This window comes from Bos grunniens, chromosome 8 (genome assembly GCF_055505025.1).
Source record: "Bos grunniens cultivar Pamir isolate PY7600 chromosome 8, Bosgru_T2T1.0, whole genome shotgun sequence".
NCBI lineage: Eukaryota > Metazoa > Chordata > Mammalia > Artiodactyla > Bovidae > Bos > Bos grunniens.
The window spans coordinates 112,595,061-112,608,713 of record NC_141172.1 but is presented as its reverse complement, the minus strand read 5'-3'; the positions used below and the strand labels follow the sequence as shown (position 1 = coordinate 112,608,713).

Sequence of the window (13,653 nt, the reverse complement as noted above, 5' to 3'; positions counted from 1 at the left end):
AATCAGAGGCCTCCAGCTTTGCTGTTCTTTCTAAGATAGTTTTGCCTATTTGGGGTGCTCTGAGATTCCGTGTTAACTGTAGGATGGATTTTCTATATCTGAAAAAACTTCCATTGGGATTTTAATAGGAATTGCATTGAATCTTTAAATTGTTTTGAGTAGTATGAACAACTTAATAATATTAAGCCTCTAAATCCATAAACATGAGACAGCTGTCTATTTACTATGTCAGATTCCTTTCAGCAATAAGTTGTAGTTTTCAATGTATAAGTCTTTCATCTCCTTAAGTTTACTCCTAATTACTTCATTCTTTTCGATGCTATTATAAATAAGATTATTTGTCAAGTGGCTAAGACTCCACACTCCCAATGCAGAGAACTTGGGTTCAGGCCCTGGTCAGGGAACTAGATCACAAATGCCACAACAAAGACCTGGCACAAACAAATAAATAAAAATAATTTTTTTTTTAATTTTCGCTCTAGACTATAGCTTTAAAAAAATAAAAAATAAATAGGATTGTTTTCTTATTTTCCTTTTTGAAATGGTCGTTGTTCATGCAGGGAAAGATATTTGAATGTTGATTTTGTACTGTGCAACACTCTGTGCAGGTTTTTTTGTGTGTGTGGAATTTTAAATATTTTTCTGCACATAAAATCATGTCCCCTGTGAACAGACATAATTTTACTTCTTTCTTTCCAAGTGGCAGCCTTTTGTTTCCTTTTCTAATCTAACGCCCTGGCTAGGACTTCTAATGTTATGGTGAATAGAAATGTTGAGAATGGGCATCCTTGCCTTTTTTTCTGGATCTTATTTCAGCTTTTCACTGATGACTATGATGTTAGAGGTAGACTTTTCATATGTGACCTTTATTATATTGCAATCACCTCCTTCTATTTCTACATTGTTGAGTATTTTTGTCATGAAAGGCTAGTAAACTTATTAGATACTTATGAGCATCAGATGAGGCATAGATGAGGTTTCATGTTTTTTTTTTTTTAATTGTAAGAAAATTATGTAATGCTCCCAGTGGAAGCATAGGAGTTGATGATACAGAAATTTTCCATTCCTCCTTTGGTGATCATTGTCTTTGTCACTCTCTGGCTCAGAATTATGTGTCCTTAATTAGAATGCCCAGAGTTTGGAAACATTTACCAACAAAAACACTGATTCTCATTTTTTAGGTAAACCTTTTTCAATGGCCTTCAGAGTGGAGCACAGTAAACACCAGAAGGTGAGTATTTCCCAAATCCTGTTGCCAAAATATCCTCCTCCAGTCACAGATGAGAATAGGAGAAAACACAGAGATCCTGGAGACTGCTGCCTTCCTGTCCTGAATCTTTAGCACAATGTCTGATATCATCATCATCTTTATACCTAGTAACAACAGCAACAATAGTAGGCTGTTCTATTGTTACATTATTTTTACAATATTTCAGACTTTAAAGCATTGTATGTGAATAAACTTACTTATTCACATAAAAAAACCTTAAAACAATCCTATAGTACCTATAAGTAGGTATATAGCTATCACCATTATAGATCCAAAAAATGAGGTAAAAAACATTTGATTATATGCCTGAGATCACAGTATCACTGGTAGTGCAATCTAATCCAAAGCACATTCTCTAAACCCCTTACAAACTGATTAAAACTTCCATAGTTCTATGAAACTTATTCCTGCTGTGCTAGGGAGGGATATGCTAAGACATCTGACTAAGGGAAGCTTAAGGATATGTTGGGCAGTTTGTAAAGTGGATGGTCAAAGATGAAGAAGCTTAAGGACATGCTGGGCAGATTTTAAGAGAGGACAGTCCAGGATGAAGAAGCTTAAGGACACGTTGGGCACTTTGTAGAGTGGCCAGTGAAAGATGAAGAAGCTGAAGGACATGTTGGGCAGTCTAGAGAGTGGACGGTCCAAGATGAAGAAGCTTAAGAACATGTTAGGCAGTGTGTAGAGTGGACGGTCCAGGATGAAGAAGGTGACAGGATCCCTACCTCAGAGCCTCCCACACCAATAAGAGGAAGCAACTCACAGCCTTGACAAGCCTCAGGTTTATGACTGAAAAGCAACAAATAAGAAAATGACTGAAGGACTTCACATAGGTTACCTGCTTTTGAGTAGAAACTCATCATCTGGGCATCATTTCAAATGCTCATTCTTGTAGGAGGAAGTAACAACTCCTTCCTCTGAGCTCCTATTAGGCAACTCTCCTGTTTGGAATCATTTGTTTAGCCTGCCCCTGTGTTGTGAGCTTTGAGAGCCTAGCCCATACCCGTTAATTCTCAGAAGTCCAGGCCCAGCTCAAAGCCCCTGAGGGCCCCCTGAATGTTTTTTGAATGAGTGACTGCACATTTAAACATTCATCTAGGAGTAGGAAGGTCAAAGAATGCTGAAGAGGGTATCTGTAAGCTAGACTTCAAATATAGAGGGAGTTTAGGGGATAAATTGATGGCAGGGGTGTACGCTCACATTCATACTGTATTAAATAGCTCACACAATGATTTGTTGAATGTTATTAAATTTCATGTCCACTATAACATTAAGAATTAGCATGTATACCAATTTATGGATCAGGAAACTGAGGAGAACCAGCTAGTCATACGGCCTTGTTCAAGGAGAATTGATGAGACCAGCTACTTTAATTCCAAACATTGTCTCTAAGAGGACATGGCAACCTGCAACTTTCAGCTCATTTTCTTCATTGTCTAAATGTGTTTCTGCCGATCGTCTTTTCTCTTCTCAATCTCACTGGTTTGTCACCTTATTTCCCAGATGTGTTTTATCCCCTCTGTAATTTTCCGTACTTCCTCATCCATCAAAGGTCCGCTAATTAATAGAAAACCCCCCGGATTTCTCTACGAGCCCTTACCCTCTTCTTTCTCTGACTTCCAGCTATTCTCCCTGCCTTGTTCTCACTTTTATGCAGAAAGCTGAAGGGAACCTTAAGATATGAATTCTAGCTTTGATTCACTATCCTCTTAGGTCCTTGTTTTACACTCCAGTGTTCATGTCCACCCCCTCCATCAGGTATTTCCAAGAACTGTCAAAGTATTAACTAAAGTCATGCATGTGAAAACACTTCATAAAGTCCTAAAGAACTAAAGAAATGAATGTTGTCTTTTACTCACATGGAAGGGAATGTCCAGGGCACCATTAAGTAAGGAATCTAGTTTGAAGGAATTGCCAGGAGCAGCAAAATTGCTGAAGACAAGTGGCTGCAAGCAGACTCAGAAACTGGTGCCCCCTCCCAGAAAAGCAAGGACCCCTGAACAGCACCCCAGACAAAAAGTCGATAAGAGAAAACTTGGGGGGTTCCTCTAATTAGTTCCTCTCATCACTATAGAAAAACTAATAAGTATGGCCTAGGTGTGTGGCATGGACTTTAGGCAGGCATGGGTTTAAGCTGGACTGATCTGAAACATGAAGTTAGCACTGGGGCCTTGGGAAAATCTTATACATTTTCTGAGGTCTGAATGCTCATCTGTAAAGTGAAGATAAGGATACATAACTCATACAGTGCTTGAAAGCCTTACAAAAATGCAAAAGTCTGACACCTACAAGTAGTTCAATAAATCGAGCTGTGATCATAGGGACCGCACTTCGTTAGTGTTTATGCCCAGACCTCTGCTCAATGCCTTACGTGTCATGTGCCCTCAATGTATGTTTTCTGAGTACATGTGTCAGTGAACTATTTCCTAAGTAAGAAGGTTGAGAAGTTAAACCTACTAATGGGAAGTACAGGAAGCTAACACTGAACTGGGCATCTGTGGTCAGTGAGGAGACTCAGTCTCCTGAACCAGGAGTTAAAGGGAGAAGAAACAAAGCATAGAGAAGGGACTTCCTGGTGGTTAAGTGGTTAAGACTCCCCGCTTCCACTGCAGGAAGTGTGGGTTCCATTCCTGGTCGGGGAACTAAGATCCCACAAGCCATGTAGTGTGGCCAATAAATGTAACATTAAAACATAAAAATATGAAAGTAAAAGCTTGAAAAATAAATGTAATAAAATTTTAATAAAGTGTATAGATGGACAGGTAGGAGATCTCACACTTTCTGATAAAACAGGGACTAACTCTCCAGACCCCACCAGCCTTGTTTAACTTCTGTTCTCCATCTTAGAACGCAGAAGAAAGGAGACTGGAGTGAAGAGGTACAGTCTACGAGAAAGAGAGGGTCTTGTGTACCAAGAGGTCAGCGAGCCCCTGGATGACGACTACCTCTGTGAGTGACCCCGCTGGCCTGCTCATGAAGAAGGGGCTACAAGGCCCTGGTCCAATAACCTCACCTCACCATTTGGTTCCCCAATTATCCCCTTCCTCTATGACTTGGGGTGCAGGATCGAGGCCACATGCCGTGAGTGCCGTAGTTCTTTCTGAAGGTCTTTACGACCAGCAACATCACTGTACCTCCCCTCATCCCTGTTGCTCTCACCTCCAGATTGTGAGGAGTGTCAGAGCTTCTTCATCGACATCTGTGCTGCCCACGGGCCCTCAACCTTTGTAAAGGACTGTGCAGTGGAAAAGGGGCATGCCAACCGCTCAGCCCTCACTCTGCCCCCTGGGTTAAGTATCAGACTGTCGGGCATCCCTGAGGCTGGGCTTGGAGTGTGGAACGAGGCATCCGATCTGCCACTGGGCCTGCACTTTGGCCCCTACGAGGGCCAGATTACAGATGACAAAGGGGCCGCCCACAGTGGATACTCCTGGCTGGTGAGAAACACCCCTATTTCCCTGTCCTCTGGCCTCTAATCACTTGTGGGTGGTGAGGGTGGGGGGTACTTCATGTCTACATGGGAGGACACCAATGGTGATGACACGGTCAGCAATGACATGGTCAGCCCTGTGTACTGTGTGCACTGGGCGTGAACACAGGCCTTCCGTCCAAAGGTCAGAGGAGAGGTGGGAACACCGTGGTACACACACGCAGGCCTTCCATCCAAAGGTCAGAGGAGAGGTGGGAACACCGTGGTACACACACACCGCACTTCTATCTAAAGGTCAGAGGAGAGGTGGGAACACCGTGGTACACACACGCAGGCCTTCTATCTAAAGGTCAGAGGAGAGGTGGGAACACTGTGGTACACACACACCGCACTTCTATCTAAAGGTCAGTGGAGAGGTGGGAACACCGTGGTACACACACGCAGGCCTTCTATCTAAAGGTCAGAGGAGAGGTGGGAATACTGTGGTACACACACACCGCACTTCTATCTAAAGGTCAGTGGAGAGGTGGGAACACCGTGGTACACACACGCAGGCCTTCTATCTAAAGGTCAGAGGAGAGGTGGGAACACTGTGGTCCAGGCACACAGGACTTCCATGTAAAGGTCAGAGGAGAGGTGGGAGACAGTGGTCCAGGCACACAGATGTGACTCCTCCCTTGTGGAACCCTTTCCTTCAATGAACCAACAGACTCAGACTTGGAATGATTAAGAAGCTTACCATGTGGTCTGACTGGCAGTTGAATCTATGCAGGCTGAAGAGCACCAATGACAGCAGAGGGAAATAGTTCTTCTATTACTCCCTACCAAAAAATAAAAGAGAGAAGAAAGCTTGAAACTCTTTTTCTGACACTCAGATCACCAAAGGGAGAAACTGCTATGAGTATGTGGATGGAAAGGACACGTCTTTGGCCAACTGGATGAGGTGAGTGCAGTGAGTCTGCAGTGTATAGATGTCGCTCCTCCCTCAAGCCCACACCCCTTTCCTTCTCAACCTGGCTACCTCAACAGCTTTCACATCTTCTTACCTCTTTTCCGTTCATATCATGCTCTTTCATTTTAAAAGACATTAGAAAAAAATTAAAATATAGCATGTGACATCAAAATACAAGTCTACATGCTGAACAAAACTGCAGTACATGAAAACAACTTGAGTCTAGATTCACCAGGGACACTTTCAGTTCAGTTCAGTTCAGTCACTCAATCATGTCCGACCCTTTGCGACCCCATCGCAGCACGCCAGGCCTCCCTGTCCGTCACCAACTCCCAGAGTTCACCCAAACTCATGTCCATAGAGTCAGTGATGCCATCCAGCCATCTCATCCTCTGTCATCCCCTTCTCCTCCTGCCTCCAATCCCTCCCAGAATCAGACTCTTTTCCAATGAGTCAAATCTTCGCATGAGGTGGCCAAAGTATTGGATTTTCAGCTTCAGCATCAGTCCTTCCAACGAACACCCAGGACTGATCTCCTTTAGAATGGACTATTTGGATCTCCTTGCAGTCCAAGGGACTCTCAAGAGTCTTTTCCAACACCACAGTTCAAAAGCACCAATTCTTCGGCACTCAGCTTTCTTCACAGTCCAACTCTCACATCCATACATGACCACAGGAAAAACCATAGCCTTGACTAGACAAACCTTTGTTGGCAAAGTAATGTCTCTGCTTTTGAATATGCTATCTATTTGGTCATAACTTTCCTTCCAAGGAGTAAGCATCTTTTAATTTCATGGCTGCAGTCACCATCTGCAGTGATTTTGGAGCCCCAAAAAATAAAGTCTGACACTGTTTCCACTGTTTCCCCATCTATTTCCCATGAAGTGATGGGACCAGATGCTATGATCTTCATTTTCTGAATGTTCAGCTTTAAGCCAACTTTTCACTCTCGTCTTTCACTTTCATCAAGAGGCTTTTTAGTTCCTCTTCACTTTCTGCCACAAGGGTGGTGTCATCTGCATATCTGAGGTTATTGATATTTCTCCTGGCAATCTTGATTCCAGTTTGTGGTTCTTCCAGTCCAGCGTTTCTCATGATGTACTCTGCATAGAAGTTAAATAAGCAGGGTGACAATACACCACCTTAACATACTCCTTTTCCTATTTGGAACCAGTCTGTTGTTCCATGTCCAGTTCTAACTGCTGCTTCCTGACCTGCATACAGGTTTCTCAAGAGGCAGGTCAAGTGGTCTGGTATTCCCATCTCTTTCAGAATTTTCCACAGTTTATTGTGATCCACACAGTCAAAGGCTTTGGCATAGTCAATAAAGCAGAAATAGATGTTTTTCTGGAACTCTCATCATTTTTCCATGATCCAGCGGATGTTGCCAATTTGATCTCTGGTTCCTCTGCCCTTTCTAAAACCAGCTTGAACATCTGGAAGTTCATGGTTCACATACTGATGGAGCCTGGCTTGGAGAATTTTGAGCATTACTTTACTAGCATGTGAGATGAGTGCAATTGTGAGGTAGTTTGAGCATTCTTTGACATTGCCTTCCTTTGGGATTGGAATGAAAACTGACCTTTTCCAGTCCAGTGGCCACTGCTGAGTTTTCCAAATTTGCTGGCATATTGAATGTAGTACTTCACAGCATCATCTTCCAGGATTTGAAATAGCTCAACTGGAATTCCATCACCTCCACTAGCTTTGTTCGTAGTGATGCTTTCTAAGGCCCACTTGACTTCACATTCCAGGATGTCTGGCTCTAGGTGAGTGATCACACCATCATGATTATCTTGGTTGTGAAGATCTTTTCTGTACAGCTCTTCTGTGTATTCTTGCCACCTCCTCTTAATATCTTCTGCTTCTTTTAGGTCCATACCATTTCTGTCCTTTATCGAGCCCATCTTTGCATGAAATGTTCCCTTGGTATCTCTAATTTTCTTGAAGAGATCTCTAGTCTTTCCCATTCTGTTGTTTTCCTCTATTTCTTTGCATTGGTCGCTGAGGAAGGCTTTCTTATCTCTCCTTGCTATTCTTTGGAACTCTGCATTCAGATGCTTATATCTTACCTTTTCTCCTTTGCTTGTCGCTTCTCTTCTCTTCACAGCTATTTGTAAAGCCATATTGCTTTTTTGCATTTCTTTTCCATGGGGATGGTCTTGATCCCTGTCTCCTGTACAATGTCATGACCCTCCGTCCATAGTTCATCAGGCACTCTATCTATCAGATCTAGGCCCTTAAATCTATTTCTAACTTCCACTATAATCATAACGAATTTGATTTAGGTCATACTTGAATGGTCTAGTGGTTTTCCCTTCTTTATTCAATTTAAGTCTGAATTTGGCAATAAGAAAGAAATGGCAACCCACTCCAGTGTTCTTGCCTGGAGAATCCCAGGGACAGGGGAGCCTGGTGGGCTGCCGTCTATGGGGTCGCACAGAGTTGGACATGACTGAAGCTACTTAGCAGCAGCAGTAGCAGCAGTTCATGATCTGAGCCCCAGTCTGCTCCCGGTCTTGTTTTTGCTGACTGTATAGAGCTTCTCCATATTTGACTGCAAAGAATATAATCAATCCGATTTCAGTGTTGGCCATCTGGTGATGTCCATGTGTAGAATCTTCTCTTGTGCTGTTGGAAGAGGGTGTTTGCTATGACCAATGCGTTCTCTGGGCAAAACTTTATTAGCCTTTGCCCTACTTCATTCCTTATTCCAAGGCCAAATTTGCCTGTTACTCCAGGTATTTCTTGACTTCTTACTTTTGCATTCCAGTCCCCTATAATGAAAAGGACATCTTTTTTGGGTGTTAGTTCTAAAAGGTCTTGTAGGTCTTCATAGAACCGTTCAACTTCAGCTTCTTCAGCATTACTGGTTGGGGCATAGACTTGGATTACTGTGATATTGAGTGGTTTGCCTTGGAAACGAACAGAGATCATTTTGGTTTTCTTTTTTTTTTTTTTTTTTTTGAGATTGCATCCAAGTACTGTATTTTGGACTCTTTTGTTGACCATGATGGCTACTCCATTTCTTCTGAGGGATTCCTGCCTGCAGTAGTAGATATAATGGTCATCTGAGTTAAATTCACCCATTCCAGTCCATTTTAGTTCGCTGATTCCTAGAATGTTGATGTTCACTCTTGCCATCTCCTGTTTGACCACTTCCCATTTGCCTTGATTCATGGACCTAACAATCCAGGTTCCTATGCAATATTGCTCTTTACAGCATTGGACCTTGCTTCTATCACCAGTTACATCCACAACTGGGTATTGTTTTTGCTTTGGCTCCATCCCTTCATTCTTTGTGGAGTTATTTCTCCACTGATCTCCAGTAGCCTATTGGGTACCTACTGATCTGGGGAGTTCCTCTTTCAGTATCCTATCATTTTGCCTTTTCATACTGTTCATGGGGTTCTCAGGGCAAGAATACTGAAGTGTTTTGCCATTCCCTTCTCCAGTGGACCACATTCTGTCAGACCTCTCCACCATGACCCACCCATCTTGGGTGGCCCCACACAGCATGGCTTAGTTTGATTGAGTTAGACAAGGCTGTGATCCATGTGATTAGATTGACTCAATTTCTGTGATTATGGTTTATGTGTCTGCCCTCTGATGCCTCTCGCAACACCTACAGTCTTACCTGGGTTTCTTTTACCTTGGACATGGGGTGTCTCTTCACGGCTGCTCCAGCAAAAGCCCAGCCACTGCTCCTTACCTTGGACGAGGGGTATCTCCTCACAGCCGCCCCTCCTGACCTTGTACGTGGAGTAGCTCCTCTCGGCTCTTCTGTGCCCGCGCAGCCACCTCTCCTTGGACATCGGGATACTTAAACTGACTTAACTGGCACTTACCAAGCATTTTGTGTTCCAGTTTAGACAGTGAACTTCATTACTAAATCAGGTCACTCAACCCATGTTTTGGAGAACAACTGCAGACAGACATTAACCAGTTGATTTTAGGAACAGTAATCTTAATTTTCTATTTTTGAGTAACTGCACAGCTCCAGGATAACCTAACATGGGAGGCCTTGAATCCATGTGGGCAACAACCTCCCCAGGCTCCATTCCAGTGAGAAGTGGGCCCTGAGGCCTGGGAAGGAATGGGGGCCAGGATGGCCATGAGCAGGGCCATTCTCTGAGGGCCTCTCCTTTCATCAGGGCAGACAGAAAGTGAATAAACTATCACTGTTATGGGTCTCAAGCTATGTCAGAGCAGTCTCCAAGTTTTCATGAGAAGGAGTGGGCAAGCGAATATGACCCTGGATACACGTGGGGAGATTGGAGGAAAGCCTCTGGAGAGAAGGCAGGCTGGGGTGAGTGCTGAGGGCTGCATGCTAGCAGAGGAGCACCAAGCCCTGTGGAATGAAAGAGAACTTAATTCAGAGTTTAGAGGAGCTGGAGGTCACCAGCCTCACGGACAGCCCAGGTGCAGACGAGTCTGGAACTGGGCTCATAAAATGGCTAATTAGGAAAGGAGAGAAAAGCATTCCAGCCAGGAAGAGGACCGAAAACAGGATCTGGAAATAGGAATTCACACGGCCTGGTCGAAGGTGTGAACAGAAGGTCCCCATGAGGGGCGGTGGGAGCCATGGCAGCCTCAGAGCCTGAAGGCAAGGAGCTGGGCATGGCCCGACAGTGGAGGGGACTCATCACCTGAGGTTTCTTCCCCTTTCCCTGCCTCGACCCCAGGTATGTGAACTGTGCCCGGGACGACGAGGAGCAGAACCTGGTGGCCTTGCAGTATCAAGGGCAGATCTTCTACCGAACCTGCCAGGTGGTCAGGCCAGGCTGCGAGCTGCTGGTCTGGTATGGGGACGAGTATGGCTGGGACCTCAGCATCAAGCGGGACAGCAGGGGGAAGAACAAGCTCGCGGCCGGGAGAGGTGAGCGCCACCCCTCTTCCAACGCCCCACCCCATCCTGGGGAGCCTCTCTGGTCCGATTCCAGCAGAATACAATCCAGTCCAAAGTCAGTCATGTCATCATTAAAATGCCTCAGAATTTGATTCATTTCATATGACTGTTAGAGAAAAATTGTATATTAAAAATGTTAGTTCTAATTTTCAATATTTCATGCAGAAAAATATGTAACATCACCTTCTGCTGAAAGGCCTAGAAGCAAAAAGCAAGTTTCCTAGCACCTACCAGCTCTCTCACCTTTACCTGTTTCTTCCTCATTTCCTCCACATTTCTAAGCGACACATGTACAGTGATTTGCATTCTGTTACTGTATCAGTTTGTTGTCATGTGAGTTTATACTCTGTGCCAGACAAGGCTCCACCCACTGAAAGAGACAGAACCACTGCCCTGGGGCACCATGGGCTTCATACCAGATGGGCGCTGGTGCTCTGAGGAAAACCAGTGCAGGGAAAGTGCCTCCAATCAGCGTGAGCAGAGGGTGGGGTGTGGTGCAGGATGGTGGGCAGGGTCTCTGCAGAGATAACACCTGTGGGAAAGGATTCCAGGCAGGGGAGCAGCCAGTGCTGTAGCCCCAGAGCCAGGAATAGAGGCCATGCCAGTGGTCACAGGAGGAAGCACAGAGGGAGAGGAAGGAGGCTGGATGGGACACAGAAGCCTCAGGGCCTGTGTCCAGGTGCACGCCCCAGGAGTCTTCCTGGGTAACACAGAACAACCGTGTGGCTTTCAGCTGCAAGTGGCATGTTCTCTGTGCTAAGACAATGCTTTCGTTCACTTTTGGGAAGAGACAGCAGTGGGGATTCCGCTCATAGGTCAGTTCACTGCCAGACATGAGGGGAGAGTGGGCTGGATAAAGATGCTCGGGAGTGAGGGTGTGAGGAATCTGGCTGGAGATGTATTTTTAAATAGGACTTCCTAGTGCATGTTAAATGCAGTAAGACTGAATGAAATAAATGAGGTATGAATACAGGTGAGGCTTGAGAAAGGACATGCCTTTATTTTATGATTTATGGAAAACTGAAAGAGGAGCAATTTATGAAGCAATTGGGGCAGCAGGAGCCAGAGACCTGTAGTCAGTGGGACCTGGGCCTCTTGGTCTCCAGCAGTCTGAAACCCACTTCCTGCAGAGATCAACACAAAGGCTGCTCTTTGAACAAGGAGCCATAAATTCAGCTTTACTCAAACCTGCTCTAACCACCCGCTGTGCTGCCTCCCACATGCAGAGAGCTCCAGGCCAGGTGCCCCTAATTTAATAGACCCTTTCCCCTCACAGGGAGCCGATCAGGAAGATTCCACCTAAGTCATCAAGTCTTATCTCTCAGTAGGGTAAAATACCTGTGGCCACTGTGACATGACTTTTCAGATACTTACAGGGAAAGGTCCCTGTAAATCCACCTCTATCAGGAGAGACGCTGCCTCTGATGCTGCTGGAAGGTCCCCAGTCTGGGTGATATGTAGAAAAGGCCCTTGACACAAGCTTCCTGGATTTCTGTAGAGAATAAGAATGGATGGAGAAGTGGACTGTAAAGACACACTCGATGGGAGACAAATCGTGCACCATCAACACCTAGATGATCAGTGGGGCGGCCTTACCGTGGCAAACCCGCCACCTGACCAAAAGCTTCCTCTTTCAGCAGAACCGAAGCCAAGATGCACCCATGTGCCTCCTGCTCTCTGGCCTTCTCCAGTCAGAAATTCCTCAGCCAACACGTCCAACGCAATCACCCCTCTCAGACCCTCTTGAGACCATCTGCAAGAGACTACCTGCAACCAGAGGATCCCTGCCCAGGCAATCAAAATCAGCAGCAGCGATATTCTGATCCACACAGCCCAAGTGACAAACCTGAGGGTCGCAAGGCCAAGGACAGGCCCCAACCTTTGCTGAAAAGCATAAGGCTGAAGAGGATTTCAAGGGCCTCCTCCTACTCACCCAGAGGACAAGTGGGGAGGTCTGGAGTGCATGAGAGAATCACAGAAGAGCCCAGCACAAGCCAGAAACTGAATCCAGAGGACACAGGCAAATTATTTATGGGGGCAGGTGTCTCAGGGATTATAAAAGTCAAGTACGGAGAGTGTGGGCAAGGCTCCAGGGATCGGTCAAGTCTCATCACACACGAGAGAACACACAGGGCAGAAGCCCTATGTTTGCGGAGAGTGTGGGTGAAGCTTCAGTCAGAAGTCTCTCTCCTTGTCATGCACCAAAGGACACACACAGGGGAGAAGCTCTATGTTTGTGGGGAGTGTGGAAAAAGCTTCAGTCAGAAGTCCCCCCTCATCAGACACCAGAGGACACACACAGGGGAGAAGCCCTATGTTTGCAGGGAGTGTGGGCGAAGCTTCAGTGATAAATCTCATCACACACCAGAGTACACACACAGGGGAGAAGCCCTACATTTGCGGGGAGTGTGGGCAAAGCTTCAGTGTCAAGTTCAGGCTCATCAGACACCAGAGGACACACACAGGGGAGCAGCCCTATGTTTGCAGAGAGTGTGAGTGAGTCATGACAAACAAACCACATCTTAGCACAGGAGGATTACTGCAGCCACCCCATGCCTCAGCTCTAAGGGGGCCTCAGAGGAGATCTGTGGCCCATTACAGTCCCCAAGAGTATGAGGAGAGACTTCCCAGGTGGCCCAGTGGCCAAGACTCCATTGCAGAGACCCATGCTCACTACCTGATTGGGGAACTAGCTCCCACATGCTGCAACTAAGACACAGTGCAGTGGAAAAAATAAATACATAAATAAATATTTTAAAGACAGTGTGATAAGCACAGAATTACTTGATTAAATAGACCTTTTTGACAGTTTCACTTTATGACACTTTCATGACAGGGGAGGAGGTAGATAAAGAGCAGAGGGTTTCTTAAGTGTTCTGGAGATGTTCATGCCAATTGCCTTCGTGGTTTTTTGTACTCCTATTCTGATAATTTTTGTCTCCAAACAAATCTGAAGCCCAGACTACGTACTTATCCCCCCCCCTTATTACTGAGTGCAGTGGGGTCCAGTGGTAGCTGAACCCCTGGGAAGGCATAATTCTGGAGCCAACTCAGTTAGGTCACTGGACAGTCAGTTCCTGGGTCCAGGGAGA

General features: G+C 45.4%; 1 protein-coding gene and 1 pseudogene across 2 annotated transcripts; both read left to right on the top strand.

Moving 5' to 3' along the window:
• Window positions 1-1,868: 1,868 nt before the first annotated feature.
• On the top strand, window positions 1,869-12,015 carry LOC147367945 (histone-lysine N-methyltransferase PRDM7-like). Its single transcript, XM_086414135.1, has 6 exons — window positions 1,869-1,947; window positions 4,118-4,219; window positions 4,436-4,707; window positions 5,576-5,643; window positions 10,338-10,531; window positions 11,969-12,015. Exons 1-6 carry the CDS (start codon window positions 1,869-1,871, stop codon window positions 12,013-12,015), a joined length of 762 nt encoding a protein of 253 aa, XP_086270261.1.
• Window positions 7,732-13,325, top strand: LOC147367944 (histone-lysine N-methyltransferase PRDM9 pseudogene; annotated as a pseudogene). Its single transcript, XR_015168811.1, has one exon. The product of XR_015168811.1 is annotated as a histone-lysine N-methyltransferase PRDM9 pseudogene (transcript).
• Window positions 13,326-13,653: the final 328 nt, after the last annotated feature.

Excerpts from the sequence above, each read along its gene's own strand:
- LOC147367945 (XM_086414135.1), top strand. The coding sequence starts at position 1,869 with ATGAAGAAGCTGAAGGACATGTTGGGCAGTCTAGAGAGTGGACGGTCC. Across the intron at positions 1,948-4,117 it reads GCTTAAGAACATGTTAGGCA|AACGCAGAAGAAAGGAGACT; the intron begins GTGTGTAGAGTG and ends TCTCCATCTTAG. Across the intron at positions 4,708-5,575 it reads ACAGTGGATACTCCTGGCTG|ATCACCAAAGGGAGAAACTG; the intron begins GTGAGAAACACC and ends TCTGACACTCAG.